This window comes from Microchirus variegatus, assembly GCF_963457635.1.
Source record: "Microchirus variegatus genome assembly, chromosome: 23".
Classification (NCBI taxonomy): Eukaryota; Metazoa; Chordata; class Actinopteri; order Pleuronectiformes; family Soleidae; genus Microchirus; species Microchirus variegatus.
In genome coordinates this window covers 8,799,718-8,822,535 of record NC_139824.1, presented here as the reverse complement: position 1 = coordinate 8,822,535, position 22,818 = coordinate 8,799,718, and the positions used below count along the sequence as shown (strand labels likewise).

The 22,818-nt window shown below is 39.6% G+C and overlaps 2 protein-coding genes across 2 annotated transcripts in view; both read left to right on the top strand.

The window, feature by feature from the left end:
- Nucleotides 1-11,368, top strand: part of LOC310943715 (LIM and calponin homology domains-containing protein 1-like) — a 24,601-nt gene extending 13,233 nt beyond the window's left edge. Inside the window, exons 13-29 of the mRNA XM_083909350.1 lie at nt 1,354-1,735; nt 1,980-2,018; nt 3,271-3,400; nt 3,490-3,647; nt 3,758-4,403; nt 5,124-5,462; nt 6,278-6,377; nt 6,461-6,486; nt 6,722-6,835; nt 6,985-7,077; nt 7,165-7,366; nt 7,501-7,600; nt 8,971-9,057; nt 9,188-9,296; nt 9,431-9,533; nt 9,676-9,712; nt 10,055-11,368. Coding sequence (XP_083765476.1) covers nt 1,354-1,735; nt 1,980-2,018; nt 3,271-3,400; nt 3,490-3,647; nt 3,758-4,403; nt 5,124-5,462; nt 6,278-6,377; nt 6,461-6,486; nt 6,722-6,835; nt 6,985-7,077; nt 7,165-7,366; nt 7,501-7,600; nt 8,971-9,057; nt 9,188-9,296; nt 9,431-9,533; nt 9,676-9,712; nt 10,055-10,094 — 2,705 coding nt within the window. The 3' untranslated portion in view covers nt 10,095-11,368. The remainder of the gene's footprint in view (nt 1-1,353; nt 1,736-1,979; nt 2,019-3,270; nt 3,401-3,489; nt 3,648-3,757; nt 4,404-5,123; nt 5,463-6,277; nt 6,378-6,460; nt 6,487-6,721; nt 6,836-6,984; nt 7,078-7,164; nt 7,367-7,500; nt 7,601-8,970; nt 9,058-9,187; nt 9,297-9,430; nt 9,534-9,675; nt 9,713-10,054) is intronic.
- Nucleotides 11,369-12,364: 996 nt separating this feature from the next.
- On the top strand, nt 12,365-22,522 carry tmem192 (transmembrane protein 192). The gene is made up of 6 exons (XM_083909112.1): nt 12,365-12,501; nt 12,948-13,097; nt 13,599-13,860; nt 14,648-14,770; nt 20,809-20,914; nt 21,883-22,522. Exons 1-6 carry the CDS (start codon nt 12,469-12,471, stop codon nt 21,995-21,997), a joined length of 789 nt encoding a protein of 262 aa, XP_083765238.1. The 5' UTR covers nt 12,365-12,468; the 3' UTR covers nt 21,998-22,522.
- Nucleotides 22,523-22,818: the final 296 nt, after the last annotated feature.

Below are 22,818 nucleotides of genomic sequence, written 5' to 3'. Positions count from 1 at the left end.
GGAATATGACGATGATGACGATGAGTATGATGAGAATGAGCCCGTGCCTGACCTGGAGAAGGACGACATGATGGCACGGAGGACCGGATTGTTCCAAAAACCAGTTGCACCCAGAACAAATCAGTCCTTTAGCCAGTTCCTGCCTGTTCCGGGATCAGTCAAATATAACGTCAGTCCAGTGTCTGCGATGAAGCCGCTCCGCAACAGACCTAAACACTCAGAGAAGATGCCTAGTGAAAGGTATTTACTGTGTCTGAATGACGGCAAGATTGTGGTTTTTCAGCTACTGACTCTAACAGCATATTTTACTGGTGAAGATGAAAAGTTTAATCATGTTTTATGTCCTGCAACTCTAACATTAATTCACCCTCGTGCAGGGTCTGTTTGATCCTGATTTGACGATGATGTGTTGGTTTCAGCATGTGTGCTTGTCTGTCGCTGAAGGCTTGATGTGGTCTCGTTTGTATTATTTCTAAATCAAAGGACTGATGGGTTTGATTTGTTGTTGTGCTTGTGGTCACTTGCATCTCTGTTGCTCACATGGTTTGGCTCAGCTTGTGCTCGGTTTGGACTCATCTGGCCTTTGATGCGTCGGTGACGTCTAACTTTGGCTTTGTGTGGCGTTTTCGGCTTCTTGAATAGTTCAGTTGCATTTGGATCAGCTGTGGACTGTGCTTTGAGTGTGAATCAGCACTGATGGAAACTGTTGCTGCACTATTACCTCCCCAAATAACACAAGGCTTATACAGGTCTATAATTACATCATAAGTTTTAAGGAAAGAATTTTGTCTAATTATAGAGAGAATAAATATTTATTTGACAGAGCTGCTCTGGTTTCTATTCAGTTGTTGTTAATGGAGCTTTTATTCTCCACATATGTGAACCTGCCTGAAGTCATTTCACATGTTTGCATGTTCATTTCAGCTGCTGTGGATTAAAAAAAAGACCACAAGGCTTTTGAACGCTCTTGAGCTCTTATCTTTCCTGTAATTTGGACAAATTTATGACCAGCTACATATTTCTTTTTCAGGGAAAATTCTCAGGAAATGATTGACCTGTAAAAAACAAAAGACTTCTTTTTAATGTTATCCAGCAACACAATGCCATATCATTCATTTATTTATTTAAAAAGAGAATAATCCCATTTACAGTCACTTTAGTGCACTGTCAATTGTTTTTTAGGGTCCTTTAATTCAGCAAAAAAACTTATTAAATGCAGTAAGTTCAATAAAAATTGGAAAAAGTAAAAAAATGATCATGTAAATTATGTTTTTGTGGGGAGAAGTGAAGTGCAGCTGCAGTTTGTCGTCAATTTGTTCCTCAATTCGCAATTTAAGCTGTGTTTTTTTTAAGTAATCCTGGCCTTGTCACTGGATTTTAGCAGCACCGTTGCCATAGCGGCCGAACCTCAGGCCCCGCCCCCCGCTACCCCAACCATCCCCAAGTGTGCAAAGCTGAGGGAGAGGCAGGAAGTGGAGGAGGAGGGGGATATTAAACAAGAGGGAGACATTACAGCCCCTATCACCTCTGTCACAGATGTGACTGAACCCATCTCTTCTCCATCACTCACCCTTTCACCTCCTCCTCCACAACCTCCTGCTGCTCCTGCTCCTGCTGCTGCTTCTCACATCGCTAAAGTGGAGGCAGAGTTGAGAAAGATGAGTTTGGAGGAAAAAACTGAGGAAAGAGAGGAGAAACTCTTCTGGCAGGAGGATGATGATCTACCTCCCATGATGTGAGATGCCCGTTGATGCTTTTTGCATAATGTCTTCACTTCCATTCTCAGATCTGTTTTTTGTCTTCTTCTTCTTTTTTAAAATCTCAATCATGTATCAGATCTGTGAATGAAAGTGAAAAAAAGAGCGAAACAATTTCCACCTGCTGGTGTTTCTGCTGCGACGATGAAGTCTTCATCAGACCGACATAACACCATGCTCCCCTGTGTCCTCACGTTCACTCTTACTCTGTTGTTCTTTTAGGGTGAGCCGGCGAGTTGCTTTTATGTCTGAGGACACAGAGTAAGTCTTTCAGCTTGAACCTGGAAGAGCTTCTGCATGACCACATGTGCTCGCTGTGCACGTTCAGCAAAAAAACAAGATGCAACAGAATAATTCAAGTCATCATTACATCATTATTAAATAACATCCAGCTCATTGTCACATTTTGCTTTTAATTTGTCCTTTTAATGCAATTCTCTCAATGTGAAAGACGTGCATTAAATGGATAAATGTATGAAAACTAACCTAAGTTATCAAACAGTCTGGTCATGTCAAATTCCTACATTTACTTAAAGGCGCCATATGTAAGAATGTGGCCAAAAACGGTTACTACACTCAAATTCAAAATACAGAGGTCTTTAAGGTTTCGTGTTCTCTGCCATTGTCGCTCAGACGTAACTGGCAACCTGTGGTTGACGGCGGTAAGTGGCGCCACATGCCAAAACATGATTTCAAAACATAAGCATGATTAGCAGTCTGCAAAATATTTTTTTTAATGCAAATATTTTGTCTGTACTGTTGTTGTTGGTGAGTTCAGTTTGTTATATGAACATTATCTCTGTGACATATTAGGAGGATTTTATGCCCAGTTGCTTTAGATTTATTACATAATGCACCTTTAATCCCCAAAGGTTACATTACTTCAGAATACTGGATATTATATTATGGTCCTCTACACTTCTAATTAATGCAGTATATCATTAAAATGTAAAAGCTGATAAAGATTAGAGTAGATTTTAATTACTTTAAACTTAATTTCCCACATAGGATAAGTCAAAATAAGTTATGTTGTCAATGTCAAATGAAATAGTGGAGTAAAAACCTCACAATTATGCATTTACTGCATCAAGTAAATATATATTTTCTTGTTTTTTCAATCAGTCAAAAGATCAATAAGCAAATATATTCCACTCATTGAAGTGAAGGAATTCGTCTGCCAGTTGTATTTTATATTAATGTTCCCCTTTGCTAAGTTGCTTGTTTATTTCCTGTGTTAGTTTACAGGTCAGTTACATATTATTGTTATCATTTGAGGCAACACACAACTAGAATCAATCCACTACATACAGCAAAGAGCATAAAGAATAATAATGTAGATCCTGTGTATTCATATCTTATAGCAGAAAAGCTGTAATAACCACCAGAACCACCATATTTCATCGGTTTATTTTTTGATCATGGAATGCATATATATATATATATCTAACATCTAACCATATGCATGTTGTGTCAAGTCATTACAGCACATTGTCCTGTCTCTTGTCCTGTGTAGGAGTGTGAGTATGAGCGACATTCTCAACGAGGAAGAGGTGGAACACTTGCCACCGCTGAGCCAATCACGACATGAGCGCATGCATGAACAGTTCGACCAGTTTCAGGAAGAGGATGACCAATGGCAAAATGTGAGAAACTCATCGCTGATTTTTAAAGATAATATTATATGAATAGACTGCGATATCGTGTGTAAACTCTGCCAACTGTTACTCGACAGGAATTGGCTCGCTGGAAGACTCGCCGCCGCAGCGCATCGCAGGATCTGATCAAGAAAGAGGAGGAGAGGAAGAGGGTCGAGAAAAGGATGAAGGAGCAGGAAAGTGAAAGCAACAAGAGGAAAAGCATCAAGACCTACAAAGAGATCGTGGAGGAGAAGTAAGCAGGATATTATATCGGACATTGTTTCAAGCAGATCAAATGTAAACCTAGAATAAATGATCGGACAACATCAACATTCCATGTCTCTGCTTCCTCCTCTTTTCTAGGGAGCGCAGAGAGGTAGAGTTGTGCGAATCCTACAGGAATGCAGCCACTCCAGAGGAAGCAGCCATGGTTTTACAGCGTTACGCTCTCCGCTTCACCATCAGCGATGCAACACTGGACAGTCTGAAGCTGCCCAGATCCACCTCAAAGCCCATATCAGAACTTAATCAGGTGGACGAAGAGCACAAACCGTCATCACCTGTTAGTGACGCTGAAACGTCACAGCCTGCACACAAACCAGCACCAACAGCACCGAGGGTCCCCGAAACCAAAGAGACAGAGACGAATTCAACCACTGAACAACAGGTGTCCGTGTCTGTCTCCACCAGCTCCCCGACACCTAAAAGTCTCCCCACCACGTTCACAAATTCAGAATCAGCACCGCTTCAGTTGTTAGAGCTTCATGAACCTCAATCCAAATCGACAGAGTCTCCAGCCTCCACACACCAGGAACAGCCGACAACAGGAGACGCGCAGCCACAGACCAAGCACACGGCGCCTCAGATCGCACACGTGCAGCCTCACGTCGAACAGCCAGCGCACACATTCCCCTCTGTTCCGTCTGTACCCTCCAGACCGCTGCCCCTCCTGGTAGCCAAGCCCTATCGCCAACCCAGGAGCACGACGTCTGGACACAAACCTGTCAAGGTGAGTGCATTGTCTGCTACTTCATCGGGTATTAGCTTGTTAAGAGCTTTTAGAAAACACTACCATGTCATAATTTTTACTTAAGATAATTTCAGGGAGACTTTAAGTATCAATGATGCTGTGTAAGAACAAACACATCAAGAACTGATGAAATTAGGATGGAAACAATCAAAACACACAATTAAAACACAGTCATACCAAACAACCGGCTAATTTAAAACAGTTAATATTTTAAATAACATTCTGCCTGATTGTATTCTGCCTTGAAAGTTTTAAGTCTCTTATTCAAACCTATTTATTTCCTTTGGTCTTTAGGCTAATACCAGTTTTCTTATTTATTAATATAATAATAATCAATATTATTATTATTTCATTGGTTCTTATTGTTTCTTCTCTTTTTGTATTTGCTTCTCCCATTGCTTTGTTTTTATTTGGTGACTTTACTTATTGTATTTTATTGCTTCCTTCAACTTTTACTTTAAACGTGTAACGCACTTTTGGGCAACAAGGGTTGTTTTTAAATCTATAATTAGCATCTCTGTATGCTATAATTTCCATACGTTTGGTAGTAAATTATATAACCTTAAATCTTGAAGGTAAAAGAAGTAATTGTATTCATGTGAAATTTATTTCAATTTGTTAAGAATAACTAGCTCTGCAGGAGCTTCAAACAACAGAGGTGAAATGTGTAACTCTGATCTTTCTGTATGTCCAACTTAGATGGATGGGTTGGTGCGCGTGAACGGAGAGGCGACAGAGGATTTATCTGCTCCCACCACACCGGCTTCTCCTCAGCGCTCGCCACAGGAGAGTGAAGACACCACCCCAAAACTGGTGGAGAAAGAACTTCCACCTACAGAGACTGTGAAAAATCAGGAGACAACAGAACAGCTGCCGCCACCGCGACCGCCACTGCCAACGGAGAAATCGACCACTGCTACAGGCTCCGCCATCAGCTCTTTGATCGGAGGCCGGAACTGTATCATCACAACGACGATCGTGACGGAGATGACGCAGACTCTCGTGGAGCCTCTTCAACCAGAGCAAAGCAACGAACAGGTAATGCATCATGCAACAATAACACAGCAATACCTGTCCTACACACAGTAGTGGGAATTCTTTTAATTAATTTTCCATCTGGGGGCATTCAGGCGTGTCTGGAAACATGTGACACCTGAGACACGAGAATCGGCTGCAGATTCTTTCTATTCATGAGCTGTGTTGGAGGAAATTTAATCATGCAGACAAACCAGGCACAAACAAAAACATTAGATTAGAGAGATATTGCAAATTGTTAAAAAATCAAAACATCTTCATCTTTATTGCCACAAAGTGATAAAACAAATGAAATGGAAAGAGACAAAGATTATTCCCTGATGGGGAATACTGTGCCTCATGTGCATCCAATTTCTAAAAACAACTAATCCAACAGGGAAACACTTCTTTAGACAATGAAAAACAATTATACATGTTACACAGGGTGCATTTTCATCAGATGATAAAAAACAAATAAATATTGTTGCACTCCAATATTTGGATGCATTTGGAAACTAAATAACATGGTAATAAATGATGTATCACAGCGGACCGAAACAAAACACACTGATGGAGAACGTATGTAAAGCAAGTTTTGAGTGTCTTCAGGTTAATTTTACTATTGCATTTACATGACCTGAAACAAGTGGCTGCCAGGAAGGTAAAGCAACGACACATTACCACATATATTTATCTTCTTATCAAAGCGGGGATGTGGTTCAGTAATTATTTTAGAATCTGGACAGATATAAATCCTTTTCCTGTGGCCTGGCTTTTAGTGAATTTAGATTTATAATCTAAAAAAATTGTTGACTAATAAGTGAGTCTTCATGTTCCAGGTTGGAACCACTGGTTTGTTTGGGAGCCCAATGCAGGAAAACAGGGAGGAACCAGCTTCATCACCCACCAGCATGCAAGAATATTCTCCTACTGTCACAGGTAACACTGCTCGTCCTTACAGCTGTAATGTATGCACTTTTTATGTTTAGCACTTGTAAACATGTTGTGTTTGTCTTCTGCAGAAGGACTCGAGGAGAGCAGTGTGAGTGTAAGTATCTCACTTAAGTTTCACCTTGTTTTTTTTTGTCCTGGTTCTTCTTCATTCTTACATTTGAGCCTGTCCTGACCCTTTGTCTCCAGTAGTCACTGTAGTAGAGACTTGTCTTCTCACCTTTCCTCTGTTTCTGTCCTTTCCGTCTGTATACATGTACTGTATGTGTGCGTGTGTGCGTGTGCGTGTGCGTGTGCGTGGATGTGTTTCTTTGTTGGTCGTGTCGGGGTAGATTGAGACCCCCATGTTGAACTTGGCTAAACGTGTAAATCACTGGGTCTGGGACCCCAATGAAGAGCGTAACCGCCTGGAAAGGTGGCAACAGGAGCAGGAGCGCCTCCTACAGGTACACTGGTTCGAAATTGTGTGCACTGTACATGCATGGATCCAAGAATGTAGCACGGAAGACTCGGCCTCCTCCGGATGTGTGTATACTGTCAATGTGTATTTATGTGTGTTACAGTTTTTGTTAACATGTACAGTGTCTCTCTGCAGGAGCAATACCAGAGAGAACAGGAGAAGCTGAAGAAGGAGTGGGAGAAAGCACAGCTGGAGGTGGAGGAGGAGGAGCGAAAGCACAATGAAGAGGTACAAACTCACAGATGGACACGCTTTCTCCTCGGTGTGTTTGTTGGGTTTATTTTTTCATTCCTTTTGTGTTTATTTTGTTTGCAGGAGAGACGGATTCTGGAGGAGACTGTGACTCCGCTCAATCCGACCGGCCTGTTGAACCAGCAGCTCGGGAAGGCAGAGACGACTTCATCAGCTCCAGAGGGAATCGAGATGGAGAAGAAGAATGTTCCGCCTCAGCAAAACGGCCAAAGAGTCGCCACAGGACCTGAGGATCAACACGTATCAAAGCTGCATTTTCTCCAGGGTGAGGATTCACGCAGAAATGCACACAGCCAGGCGGTGTCCACATGTTTCAGTGCATGACTCAAGTAACTCTCAAATTATGTTTCCCTTTCTGCATGTGTCATGACATTTTTACTCCCAAATGTCTTCCTGTAGATACTGTGTGTGATGATGAACCGTCAAAGAAACTGGAACTGTGGAAAACAGCCTCATTAGACCGCAACCCTCAGCTGAACCAGACTCATGCTGTTAAAAGGTAGGGTGGCACTGAATGTATGTGATGTTGTTAGTTATTTTCCGAATGATTTAACATTTTGTTCTGATAAGATACTGGTGTGATGTGAGAGTGGTTGATCATGGGTCTGAAGGGACTTTTTTTTGTTTAGATTCTAGCTATGAATGAATGTATGAGATGACGTAATGATTAGTCATGATCCATTATTCTAAACACAGTCATTGCTTGGTTTTAAGCTAGAGGAATTCATGGGACAAACTGCATTAATAACTTGTTGTTCGTGAGCAAGTAGAATGGATTTTAATAGAATCTTTCAGGTCAAATGGGAATTATTAGATTGTGGTAATGGTGCTGGTTGCTGTCTCTGAGTGCTTTCTTTCGTTCATGCATTAAATCATCATGTGACATCCATTAGCTATTGTTGGATTCTTTGTTAATTGTTTGAGACATTTATTTTGAACTCTGAGTGGAGCATGAGACTGCAAGATACTGTGTGTACTGTATGTGAGGTCACCGAGGCAGGTAAACGTGATAGAGGCACCACAGTTTCTGACCATGTAGTGATGCAGAGCTGTTTCATTACACTACTGTTCAAAAGTTTGGGGTCACTTAGAAATGTCCTTATTTTTGAAGGAAAAGCACTTTTTTTCAATAAATATAACATTAAATAAATCAGAAATACACTCTATACATTGTTAATGTGGTAAACAACCATTCTAGTTGCAAACGTCTGGTTTTTAATTGAATATGTACATACTGTAGGTGTGGCCCATTTCCAGTGTTCTAATGGTACATTGTGTTTGCTAATCGTGTTAGAAGGCTATTGGATGATTAGAAAACCCTTGAAAACCCTTGTGCAATGATGTTAGCACAGCTGAAAACAGTTTTACTGCTTATTTATTTTGAATAAAAATCATTATTTCTAATCTTGTCAATGTCTTCATTTTGCAATTCTTTTGATGAAACAAATTGACTTAATGTGTATAGGTGACCCCAAACTTTTGAACAGTAATGTGTGTAAGAAGTGTTCAATAAATCCATCTTAACTTCTTTACTGACCCACGATCGGTGGCTTTGAGAAGCAATAGTCACCACAACTATTCATAACCTCAGCAAGTGTTTCACAATTTGATTGATCGACATGTTTTTGAAATGCAAGCCAAGCATTTAAATGGTAACAAATGCCTGGCAGGACAGCATTAGTGTGTTTTATGACCATGTGGTAACCATAGGAACAGTAGATCATTCTGCTCTCTATAGGTGGCTCATCATTTCTTAGCCACTCTTTGGATGAGAAAGATTTCACTTTATTTTATTTTTGTTTTGAAATAGATATTTTATTGTAATGGACATTGAACACTGACATGTTTGTGTGCTGTTTTTCATCAAAGGTCTGGATCCCATGACATTGTAGCAGGCAAACAGCAGTCTTTCTCCTCCTCATCATCATCATCACCACAGCCTCCTTCACCCAGCAGGTAGCGATGACTCATGCGCATATGCAGAATAAAAAAAGAAAAGCTACGCAGTTTATGAGACTGAAGTGTGCTGAACTAGGACTAGTATCTGCATCCATGTCTATTTTTACACTGCTGTGTCTGTGTGTAGGTGTGTCAGTGGGAAGAGACTGTGCTCTGGTTGCTCCCAGCCTCTGGGAAAAGGAGCGGCCATGATCATCGACACGCTGGGACTTTTCTTCCACATACAGTGTTTTAAGGTACTTTTTTTATTCTGGAACATGCATGTGTTCTCGACAGTGTTCTCCAAGGTCGTGCACACATCATTAAACCCATTAGAAGGATTGTTCCAAACAGAAAATAAACAGAATAAAACCCTGTATTTTCTCCTCAGTGTGGAGTGTGTAATGGGCAGCTGGGTGACACCACTGTGGGGACTGATGTAAGGATTCGTAACGGACTGCTGAGCTGTCATGAGTGCTACATGGCAACTCGAGGTGAGGACTAGAGCTGAAACAGTTTTTTCATGATTAAAACAAGATTTCTGATCGTTTTAGCTTCTTAAATGTGAATATTTTCTTTGTTTTTTTGCTCAAAATAACAAAGAAATCATTAAAATTGAATCATTTTGGATTTTAGACAAAAACAAGACATTCAAGAACATCGTCATTTCCAGGTTTGACAAACACCGATCAACTTTTTTTAAAACGTGTTGGTACATTTTATGGACCAAACGATTAATCGAGAAAATAATTGACAGATTAATCGATTACGAAAATAATTGTTATTTGCAGCTCAAGTGAGAACACTTTTGTTTGTCTAAAATCGTATATTTAAGTACATCTTTTCTGTGAAATGTGTATTTATGGATACACAATGATGACCTGTGTAACTCAGCTTATTCTATTACAGTATATTTTTATAGTGATGATCTGTCATCTTCCATCTCTGTCACTGCTCCATACATTTACGATCTGTTGTACAGATATTCATGCATTTTGTGTGTGTGTGCGTGCAGGCAGAGGACAGCCCACCACACTATAATGACCTTCATTTGAACTGGATCCCCACCATCAGCACCACACTCTGTGTTTGGGTGTATCATATTCTGGAAAATTCCTGGAATCTCTTTGGAATCGTCTTTTTTTGTCTTTTTTTTTTTTGTCTCCTGAAATGAACAAACAGCTTTATGGAAGTCTCTGAGAGGAGAACTGACTTTAGTTAAGTGGACTTAACTAAACAAAAGCACACACTCACTGTACAGTATGTGCTGCTTAACTGTACATGTGTATACACTTCTTGTTTGTGTAGCATGGACATAGTGAAGCAACCATTGTGTTTAGGCCTTTGCACAGTCAAGAAGGTAAAATAAGGATGTGTCGCAAATGTTTCACGACACGCTAAACACTACACAACACTCGAAATAATCCTGATTCATGCTTCTGCACTGATCATACGACTCCATGTCTCATAACGTGGTGTGGGTTGAAGTATAAGCTGAAGTAGCTTGAAATGCCTTACTCGTCATATTTTATCATTCATTTTGGGTTTTGTGTTTACAGTTTTGCATGAAAGTAAAACGTATATATATATATAAGTTATTGTGCGTATTTCTCAGACGGATAGTAAGAGTTTGATTGTTATCCTCTCAACAGCTAAACTTAAACTCTCCTCTCGTATGTTGTACATCGTATTCATCGTCATTTTTTAATTTTTGCAAATATGGCTATCTTACGCGATGCTATTTCTTTTAGAATTAGAATGTACGGGAATGACAACGCACTATACAAAGTAATAATACTTGTTTTGGATTTTAAATATTTTCCCTTTAAGATGTTTTATCTTGTTGTTTATTCTCATAGACTGACTGCGTCCCAATCAGTGCCTTATGTAATGGATGCGAGGGCTGGTGTACGTCATGTGTTCTTCACACTTACACCGACCTCTGGCTCATTGCATTGTGTGCATGTGTGTTGTGAGTGAGTGTGCACTTACATGTATGCAAAGTGTAATTTGACTTGAAGCACAGTTCCAGTTCCATACCAGCAAAAAAAATGTTACATGGATCACTCCGAATCACCTGATGTTCTGCTCCATCCTTCTCCAAGAGCTTAACCAATGACACCGTCACTTGCTGCTTTCCTTGTGAGTTACAGCCTGCTAATGTATCAATTGCAATCTCCCTAAAACAAAACTCTCCTCGTTTGCCTCTCTCAAAAGTGTTGTCTCCCTGAGAGTCTGAGCTGAACTCCTCTGTGTATTATTGCCTCTATCGGGACACTTGACAGTGTCCTCCATCACTCAGAAGAAAAAAAGTCCATTGTATTTTATAGCAAGTGTATGTTTAACAATAAAATATTTTAGATGGGATGCTCTTTGCTTATTATTTTTCAACATGCACCCAGTCAAGGGGCCAAAAGCAAAATGTCCTAGCACATATCATAGAAAAAGAAAACATGAATACTAGTTGTTTTGTTGAACTAATTCTCTGACAGTTACTATTAGTTGTATCCAAGCACACACAGTATGATGATTACATTGTAATTGAAGGTTTTGTATATATTATGATATGTTATAATTATATTTTGTTTTTATTAATTGTTATTTAAATTGGTTGTTTTAATTGCAATGTAATATTGTGGCTCAATATATATATATATATATTATTATATTTAAACACAAATATATATATATCAATTTGTTGTTATTAACACGGAGGTGTTATTATTATATGTTCTATAATATTCCTATAATAATTATTCTATGATATAGTTTGTATTCAATTAATTACAATATAGAAATATATATTATTTATTTATAAATACATAGGATACATAGACATAAAAATAAAGATATAAGACAAATTTATTTAAATCAAACTTAGCTTGTTCTATTTAACAACAACAACAACAAAATATTTATTTAGGTTGTTTAATGTGACTTGTTTTGAATGTTGTACTTTATGAATTATGCAAACCAGGTTTATTATGAACAGACGTCTCAACCGTTTGGTAGAGGGCTATATCTGAAATACTGTAGGGTCTAATTTAAAAAAAAGAAGAAGAAGAAAAAATATTGATTGTCGTTATTGTTAACATAAGTGAATCAAAAATAATAAATCATTTTTCCTTTGCTTTTTTCTTGGTGCGTACCTTAAAGGGTTGAACCAATCTACTTGAGGGGGTTTATTTTTCCATTTGCATGCACTGACGTGATATTTCCTCAAACTATGATAATATTGAACAGTTCTGACTTGCTTCCTGGCGCGGAATCACATGTGCTAGGAACCAAAGTTCAACAGACGACGGAACAAAGAAAATACGACACCCGGAAGTGTATGTACCTGCCTATCCGCTTGGTAAACAGCATGTAAGCTAATGTGACTTGTTATTGTTGGATTTTTCTTCACAAACGTCGAAACATCTCAACAAAATGGAGACAAAGGGACGCCCGCTTTATGCTACAGTACGTACAAGTCATTTCACGTTTAATTGGCGCCATGTCAACGAGTCGTTTGTTCAGAAGTCCAAGAGTATGTTATAATAAAAACAACAACAATTATTATATAACTCTAAATAGCGCTTTAATGTGTTAATTTTCCCTCCTGAAGTGGAGCATTTCTCTTAAACATATTATTAACCAAAACAGAACAGAAGTTAAATTCCTTCATTTGCTGTCAGCTGGTTTTTCAGCTGCTTTCCTGTTTTTGATATTGACGTTTCTTGCGGTGCACACATTAGATGGTTTGTCTTATCTATGTTAAAGCTATATATTTGTCTGTCTATATGTCTTCATACTCTACTGGCTATATAGTGTTTGCAACAGGATTAATACTAAATAAAAAAATATATTTGCCAACTAGAAGACCTAATTTCTCTGTATGTTCTACTAATATGGGTTCACTTTACCAGGCAGGCGCCTCAGATATGACACCGAGTGTAGAGGATGAATCTTTGGTGGATGGACCTCTGATCTCTGCTGACGCCCTCCACTCTGCCATCAGGAGAGAGTTTCAGACTTTACCAACACACTTCCATGCCTGTCTGCTCTCTCTGCTGCATGTATGATACAAACTGTCTCACAAAAACATAACTGTGTCAACAACATCATGATTTAATCCTTTATCATGGTGTTGTTTCATTATGATGTGACTGACTAGTCCGCTAATTTATCAACCACAAATGTAAGATTTTTAATTAGTAAATCAATCATCAATCAAGATTAAGTGGGAAATCAGTGTGAGGATGAGCTACATTTCACAATTTTATACTGCACCATTTTTAAATATCGTTGTTTTTTTAACTGTTAAACTGCAATGGCCGTTTTTGTCCTTTTGAAACATAATAAGTAACTGATTTGTTAAGAACACAATTATCTGTTTAATTGAATATGAAAGATATTGTTGCTGCCGAGAATAATGATTTAATTAGAAATTTAATTGAATCCCTTTTAGAGGATAATCTGACTGAAGTAGCACACAAGTCATATAAACTCACAGTAGGTGTTGTATGTATTCTATGTAGAATAATAGTCTCACTTGAACTTCTCTCCTCCTTTTTCAGATTGTGTATGTGGTGTTGTCGGTTTGCGTGGCCGTGCTGTGCGTGTTGAAATTTGGCCAGGTGGAAGTGTGTGACAGTATTCTGGGAAACGTGTCAGGTGACCGAGTCATTTTGTACGGGAAGGTGTGTTTGTGGGTGCTCGTCCTGGTGTTCACTCAGTGTGTGGAGCACCATCACACTCAAGCCCGGAGGAGAGGATACCTGCGATTCTACAGACGGATGCAAGGGCTGAATAACCTGCCTCTTGCTGTTCTCTCTGCAGGTAAGTCTACTTATGCTGCACTCCAGCCCAGAGGCTGTATGTGAAAATGCAGAAATGTTCTCTATAGATTCCTCCCGTCAGCTCCCCAGTCAAATAGTTGGATCATGTCTCAGTGAACTCATGTGAGAACACAGCAGGAGAAACTCCAGGATTTTCCTGCTGTCTCACCCAGACAGTATCCTGCTGTGTTATTCACATGTGAACAACAAACTGTTTTTCTGCTGACATTATCCTCTTCGGCTGGGACGATGATATTTATTTGTCACGATTGGATTTAATCTTGATACTTCAGTGCCCGTTTGATTTGAGATTCTCCAAGTATTGTGATTTGACAGTATCTGTAATTGTGATTTTCTTTTCCTCCAAACAAAATGGAATGCTGCATTTCTAGAGACAATAACGCATAGGTCATATTTCCATAATCAATGCAGATCACATTTCAGTCAGTCTGTTGTCAGAATGGGACAGTGGGACGTATAACAGACCTGCTACAGTTAGCTGTCCCTGCTAATAATAAAATACATTCTAGCAGGTCAAGTAGACAATAAAATTATTTTTAACTTTGCATGTTGACTGAGCTCCAATATTTTTTGAGGTAAACGGGCAACTACTTTTAGCTTTTCTGTTTCTGTTTCTGTTCATTATAATATATCAGTATATATTAATATTTCAACCTTTTACCGCCAAATTCTTTTCTTGATCTAGAGTTAAATGAAAACATGCTTTGTTATAATTTTTTTCCACCAGGGGGCAGTGATACTAAAGGAAAAACGTGTTGTTTTCACAGGGAACGTTATGCTGTTGGTTGTTGTGGCTGCTGATTTGTCAACATCAGTGCACACCTACATGCTGCTCTGCGTCCTGTGGCTGGAGCTCTTGGTGGTGATGCCGTGCCTGCTGTGTTACACAGGTAAACTTAGCGTTGACTGTTGCCGTGTGACTGCAAGTAGACAGTATTTTTTCCAGCAAACCTAGATGTGGTTTCGTGAGGTTTTTTCTACATTTTCTTCTTATGCATATACATGCTTCTTAGTATTTACGGCCAATCGTAAAACCCCTTGTTCATCAAGCCACACACACACACACATACACTCACATGTATTCACATCTGTTTTTCAAGTCCCACCTCTCCTCTCGATCTCCATCCTATTGCCCACCCATACACAAAGAAGCTTGTTAAACAGATACACCCTGAAAAAAGCTAACTAATCCAGAAGTGAAACTAAGTTGGTTATATTCTGTCCTTTTTATCTTCTGAAAATGTCACCCTGAAGTTTTGACATTGCTTTGACAAACCTTTATCCACCTGACCTGGACGAATCAACTTCTTGGATATTGGGATAAATTAGTTCGTTTTATTGGTTATAAACTGTTGAATGTAGACTGTAACAGCAGCAGCTACAGGATGACAGCTACTGCGTGAGTAATGTACACGGTCCATGTAATAAACCCGGTGCAGTTATGACATATTATGTGTGATAAATGTTTATATTTCCTTGTGTTTGCTGCTGGTAACATCAGTAGTGATAATACCATGGAGAGACACACCCTGCAAGTTATAACACACACACACACACACACACACACACACACACACACACACACACACACACACACACACACACACACACACACACACACACACTCTTCCCCCACTCTCAATCTGAGCAGATTCGCATCACAATGCCTGCCCTGCCCTTTTCAGACTCAACAGCATGACAATCATCCATTCAGCTCTGTGCCCCCCTCCACCGCACCCCACCCCCACTCCTCTGCTGACGCGCCAATTTTTTTTTTTAGCTCGTTCTCAAATACAGACTTTGATAACTGATGTTAACTTTGCTGGATTATACATGTACTGACCTCTCAAGAGTCTGATGGCCTTTTGTTTTGCTATTGTTGCCATGAAGTTGGAAAGAGTTGTTGAAACGTTAGCTCTCATGTGATTTGCTGTGGGAAAAAAGTCATAGTATTTAATTTAGGGACTAAAAAGCCAGAAACATGGAAGAAAGTAGTGAGTATTTTTAGTGTGAGATTATATACACATGCTTATGAGCATGAGTAGTGTGGTTTCAAAGCTGCTGCTCATATTTTTGAGTTTTGAACTCATATATACACTACTGTTCAAAAGTTTAGACAATTTTTTTGTGTTTTCCATTAAAAGTCACACTTTTATTCATCAAAAGAGTTGCCAAATGAATAGAAAATATAGTCAACACATTGACAAGATTAGAAATAATGATTTTTATTCCAAATAATAAACTTTCATCAAAGAACCGGCAAAACTGTTGCACACACACAAGGGTTTTCAAGGGTTTTCTAATCATCCAATAGCCTTCTAACGCGATTGGCAAACACAATGTACCATTAGAACACTGGAAATGGACCTCTATACACCTATGTACATATTCCATTTAAAAACAGACGTTTGCAGCTAGAATAGTCGTTTACCACATTAACAATGTATAGAGTGTATTTCTGATTCATTTAATGTTATATTCATGGAAGAAAAAGTGTTTTTCCTTAAAAAATAAGGATAATTTCTAAGTGACCCCAATATATATATATTTTTTAAAGAAATTTTAATGAAAAAGCTGAGAAACGCTGGAATCATTAAAGCCATCTGTATTTAGCTTCAGCGTGTTTTATGCTCTCGCTTTACGTAAACCAGGTGACGCCTCACATGCTGAGAAGTTGGTCAAGCTTTGGTTTTCAAGGTATCATCCATCAGGGTCGGCTGTTAGACTCCCCTGCTGTGTTACAGAGGTTTTACTAGAACATTTACTGTTTTTTTTTATTCAACTCAATACAAAACTTTAACTTTAAGTGCAGCATCAGGCGTGTAATAAGTTGAGAGTGAAGCCTTATTATAATTTAAAGTAATATTACTTCAATATGTTATTTGTTAATTTAGACAATACATATATTGATATAAATTTAAGAACACAATCACACTAAGATGAGAAACAGTAAATCCTGCTCAGTGTTTGAGGGCTAATGCAGTGGCCCTGCTCTCAATGTGTAAAGGAAAACTGCTGTTAACGATGTTTTATCAGAGGATATTGATATTGAAGAATGCGTATTGAAAGGAAATTCATATTAAAGGTGTGTTTGGCACCTGAAGGGCACAGATTGGAGAATAAGATACCAGAGAGGCAATGAGAGAAGATAAGAGGCATTAGGATTTAACCTAGCCAAGGGGTAGGTAGCCCTGAGCCCACTCCACCCAAACACAGACACACACACTCACACACACACACGCGCACGTATTGTCCTTGTGTTTACAGTGACCCAGTGTATGAGGGGGTTTCTCTGCTCACCCGTCGCATTCCTGCTCAGATCAGTGCAGTCAGGCACGACGGCGCTGAACTCAACCGATGCCTTAAAGCGCAAAACCTTTTAAACATCACACACACACTCACTAACACACCGACTGATACAGAGTGCCAAGTTGGCACTGACAAGATCATGAAACAAAAAAAAAGTAGGGAACTTTTTTTTTTTTTTAAGAGGAGTCAGAGAGGGAGTGATATAAAGCCTACAGCTATGAAGTCCATACAGGAAGGCCTCGTTCAACTTCTCTTTGAAGTGCGGGCTGCGTGTGTGTGTCTTTGAGGTTTTTGGTATGTTTCTGCCTCTCTCATTTTAACATGAATGCTCTCTCCTCTATAGACCTCCATGCACATCAAAGCAATGCTTTGGCCTTCAAAGACTAAACTTAGAATACATCTCTCTCCTCTGCCTGGTCAGAACATAGTTTAAGCACTGCAGGGCAGGCACACACACGTAGCACGTAACACGGAACTATTCTTCTTAGGACACTGCATTGACTTCCACTCATTTGGACAGCCCATATCTTAACCATACAAGTTAATGCCTCATCCTAACCCTTTACCTAAACACAATCCAAACCTTAACCATAATAGAGGTCGACAACACAATCCTAAAACAAAAACAAAATATTTTTGTGACTAAGAATCATTCATTGAGTTTCTGAGAACAAGATCGTGTCATAATCTACCTTTTAATAAATAATAATTGGTCAATGCCGATGATCAAAAATTTTACACATTGGCCCAACCAATTAATCCGGGTAACATTTCTATTTAACCAGTTCCTCAAATATGAGGTTCTGCTTCATTAGGACCAGGTTTTTGTCTCCAGATAAGGTCCTAAAGCGGTAACAAATCCAAAAACACACAAAAGTGATTGAATTGGCCGATATGTTCTTTGCAAAGTCTATTTCATTGCAAATCATAAGATCATAAAAAACGGATTGTTGTTGTAGTGTTGTTCGCTGTGTCTCCATCAAGACTGGTTACACAATAAATATGATGTTTTTGTTAAATCTACACTTGTTTAACATGTGTTTCTAAATGTGTTGTTTATTGTGGAGGATAAGTCTGAGAGAAACTTGAGCATCTCCTCAGGTTTGTTCTGTGATGTTTTACATAGAGCAGCGTTTACTTTCCAGAAGACTGCTTTGAACTGGATTGTGTTCACACGGCTCTATTCAAAAGTGAACACCTCAGTTGTCGGCATCCATTTCCTACCACTTCTTTGATTATCACTACATCAGGCTCTGCATCTTTGTTGACCACTCCGAGTGCTACTGTTAGCTCTTAGCACCTCTGCAGCTTCACTGTTATCACCTGGAAATGTGCTCCTCTCTTTCTCTGGATGGACGCGTGATTGAAGCCTCAGATGTGAGCAGACATGGTCTGAGCAGACTGTCTGTGCAGCAGCATGAGAGTCTGCGACAGGGACGTGTGAAATGTGTCACCTTCTCTCTCAATGCTCCATCCATCCATCTGTACTCATCCTTCCAGCTACTCATCTTCCATACAACCAACCACCCAACCATCCATCCATCAATCTACTCATCCTTCCATCCATATACTCATCCATCTAATCACACAACCAACCATCCAAACATATACCCAACATCCACCCTTCAATCATCCACTCATTCTTCTGTCTATACACCCAACCATTCATCCATCTACTCATCCTTCATCTATACATGCAACGTCCATCCATTCACTCAACCTTCTATTATACATGCAACCATCCATCCATCCCTCCATCTACTCATCATCCATCCATAAACTTACCCTTCCATCAATATACCCAACATCCATCCATCCATCCTTCCATCCACTCAACCTTCTATCCATAAACACAACCAACTATCCATCGATCCATTCCTCCATCTACTCATCCTTCATCCAACCACCCACCCATCCATTCATCATCTACTCTTCCTTCATCCAACCATCCATCTACTCATCCTTCCATCCATACATGCAACGTCCATCCATTCACTCAACCTTCTATCATACATGCGACCATCCATCCATCCCTCCATCTACTCATCATCCATCCATCAACTTACCCTTCCGTCAATATACCCAACATCCATCCATCCATCCACTCAACCTTCTATCCATACACGCAACCAACTATCCATTGATCCATTCCTCCATCTACACATCCTTCATCCAACCACCCATCATCCATCTACTCATCCTTCATCCATCTACTCATCCTTCCATCCATACATGCAACCTCCATCATTCACTCAACCTTCTATTATACATGCAACCATCCATCATCCCTCCATCTACTCATCATCCATCCATCCATCAACTTACACTTCCATCAATATACCCAACATCCATCCATTCATCTATTAATCCTTCCATCTAACAATCTATCCATGTACTCATCCTCCCATCCATCCTGACTTGTCTTTTCTTCGTGCAGTAAACCTGAAACTGAACTCCACACAAACACCTCCAAAAACACACTTCTCTCATGTTCTTTAACAAACCACGGTGTTTCACAAATCACTGAAGCTTTCCTTTTTAACTATGAGGCACAGCAATCAATCAATGGGCGATAGTTTTGATTAAAGTTTTTTTTAATTAAAGTAAATTGTATGTCACTGTAAATCCATTATGTCGTGGAACTAAAATGTGCTGCGATATCTACAGTACTTCTTCGAAAATGACGGGAAATGGCAAGACTTTCTCGTGTTGGTATTTATTGTAAACATTTGACCCCAATTCACCATTTTGTGTCATTGTCTTCTGCAACAAACGCTCGCTCTGCAAACACTAGGTCATCATCACTTTTAGTCCCTTTACCGTCTTCTATTCTTCTCCTCTTCACCACCACAGTCATCTCTCTCTGCCTCTCTGGAATGTCTTTCTCTCACACATGCCTGCTTACTATTTCTTTATTTACACACACACACACACACACACACACACACACACACACACACACACACACACACACACACACACACACACACACACACACACACACACACACACACACACACACACACACACACACACAGATTCAGGGCTTCATTATGCAGGAATGTGCAGTATTTCTGAGGATTGTGTTTGAGTGGAGATGCTGAGATGCTTGACTGTAGCAAAGCAAAGATAGCGCTCTTTAGAACCTGCCTGACAATTTCCTCTGGCTAATGACACTCACAGTCTTATCAATTCCCTCTGCTCTTCCTCACCTACTCAACCTGCATCCACACACACACATATACACCACAACCTTATCTGCTTCCAAACAGCTCCAGCATTCAGCCAATATTTTGGCTCTGACTCCTCTTACCTCCTACTGTAGCCTACACACTCACAACTTCCTGCTAACCCCACCTCTTTTGTAAAGGTGTATGTTTAGGGTGTAAGAATTAGAGGTTTGAGTGCAGGATATGGCAGCCCATAAGAGCTAAGTGCAGGATATAACAGCCTGTGTGTGTTTAGGAGAGGGAGAGGGATGGATAACCAGTAAAAAACCAAGTGTGTGCTGTTTCTCACCTGAATGATTGCCGTTTGTAGGAGCGCTCTCACTGCCCTGCCCGGTGCTGTTTGTGTGTCTGTGCAGCCCGCTAAAGGTTATTTGTTTGTTTGTTTCTAGTCAAGGTGATGCGCTACAACAGGGAGCGAGCTTCACCAGACGTGAGTCAAGAAGAACATTCGCACAACTACACGATCACGAGTCTGCCGACTGAGACCGGCTTCAGGTACACGCATAAGTCAACTTAACCTCTCCCTCTCAGACATATTACATGATATCTTGTCTGAGCCATTCTCAGCTCATGTTAGAACTGTTCCAAAAATGTTGCATCATGTGTTTGAAATGAGAGATTAAACGGTCAGAAATCATCAGACCCTCATTCCTGCAGAGAGATGTAAAACTTTCATAATCAAGCTTCAAATGTAGCATTTTTTAACTTCAGATATGCAAACTAAAAAAAAGTGTATGCAAGATTGAACAGTGCTGTTGATTGACATGTTTCATTTTAACTTTATAACGGTCTAAGACAGCGAAAACATTGTATACATGTCCTCTACTGACTTTACCTCCACATTTATTTTATCCAAACTGAGAATTAACATCTTCTTCTACCCTTTTTCTGGAGAAAGTCTATCTTTCACTGTTTCCATCCAGGGAGTTTCTGCTTCTTACAAGTTTTATGCAGAATAGAAATCTGCCATTCAATGTGATTCCCCACTCTAAACAACTTGAAAACAATTGTATGGATTTAATTTGACAAATTAGTCCATTTACACCGCCATATAGGAACATCTCTGGCAATAAAATATAATAATCAATATAATACAGTGTTGTTGGGCTAGTTGTGAGGGTCAAATACAGTATATAATCCACACATGACAACACATGGTTTTCTAATCATCCAATAGCCTTCTAACGTGATTAGCAAACACAATGTACCATTAGAACACTGGAAATGGACCTCTATACACCTATGTACATATTCCATTAAAAACCAGACGTTTGCAGCTAGAATAGTCGTTTACCACATTTACAATGTATAGAGTGTATTTCTGATTCATTTAATGAATGGTAATGGTAAAATAAGGACATTTCTAAGTGACCCCAAACTTCTGAACAGTAGTGTGTCTTAAAACAAAATAGCAGCATCTTTCCTGTCTTTTAACAGTGTGTATTTGCCATTTTGTGTGTCAGAGAGGGATCCAGTCTGGAGGAGGTGGTGGAGAAGCAGGCTGACCTGATAGAGTACCTGAAACAGCACAACACCTTACTGAGCAAGAGGCTGCTCAACCTCACGGCTCAGCACTGACCACAGTCCAGCACAGCCTTTCTCTCCCAGGTGAAGGCGAAAGAGATAGAGCCTGAGTCTTTATTTTACCACTGAGAGAGAATCTATGAGTTTTACAGAAAAGACTAAAAGCCCTGAAGAAACACTGGATAAAAGGCTGAATGAGGCAAACGCACCTGTACGTACAGACTGAGACGGACAGATAATGCCAGAGCTGAAAGTGGACAGAGAAAGAGGAGGAGGAGGAGAGGAGTCATGGGTCACAGATCAGAGGTGAGGGGTTTTTATCGCTCTTTTTTATCACCCCCAGTGACCCATGCATGCTGCTGCTGGTGTTACTTTGACTTTGAGAGAAGGTGAAAACTGTTTGAGATTATCTGCACTAAAGAGAAACAGAAAGAGTAGAGGATACAAGAGGGAGTGTTTTTCAGGGTCATATAGGAAAGAGTGCTTAAATGCTATACAATGTGGTATTTTTTTTTATATTTGAATGTGTGTAAATGTGTTATTTGTTGTTTTTCTCTTTGTTTATTCGTTTAGTGTATTTGTGATCAGACTCCAATAAATATTTGACAAAATCATTTTTGTTTGAAATGTTTTTAGACAGAGAATTAAAATAAAGGGTAAAGGGTTATCTTGTGTAGTATTTGTAAAATAAGAGACACTGGAGCGTCAACATTAGCTGGTGTGAACGTCTTTTCTCGCCTCATCTTTACCGTGTTAAATTTCAACAGTCACGGGAATCTACGTTAATGAAATATCGAGAACGTCATTTGAGCCATTGGTGTTTGTTCCCCCCATTGTGTTCCCTTTATGCTCCGGCGTCCGTAACTCCACAGGGA

Coding starts and splice junctions, on each gene's coding strand:
- tmem192 (XM_083909112.1), top strand. CDS start 12,469: ATGGAGACAAAGGGACGCCCGCTTTATGCTACA. Junction 12,502..12,947: donor GACGCCCGCTTTATGCTACA/GTACGTACAAGT, acceptor TCACTTTACCAG/GCAGGCGCCTCAGATATGAC. Junction 13,861..14,647: donor TCTTGCTGTTCTCTCTGCAG/GTAAGTCTACTT, acceptor TTGTTTTCACAG/GGAACGTTATGCTGTTGGTT.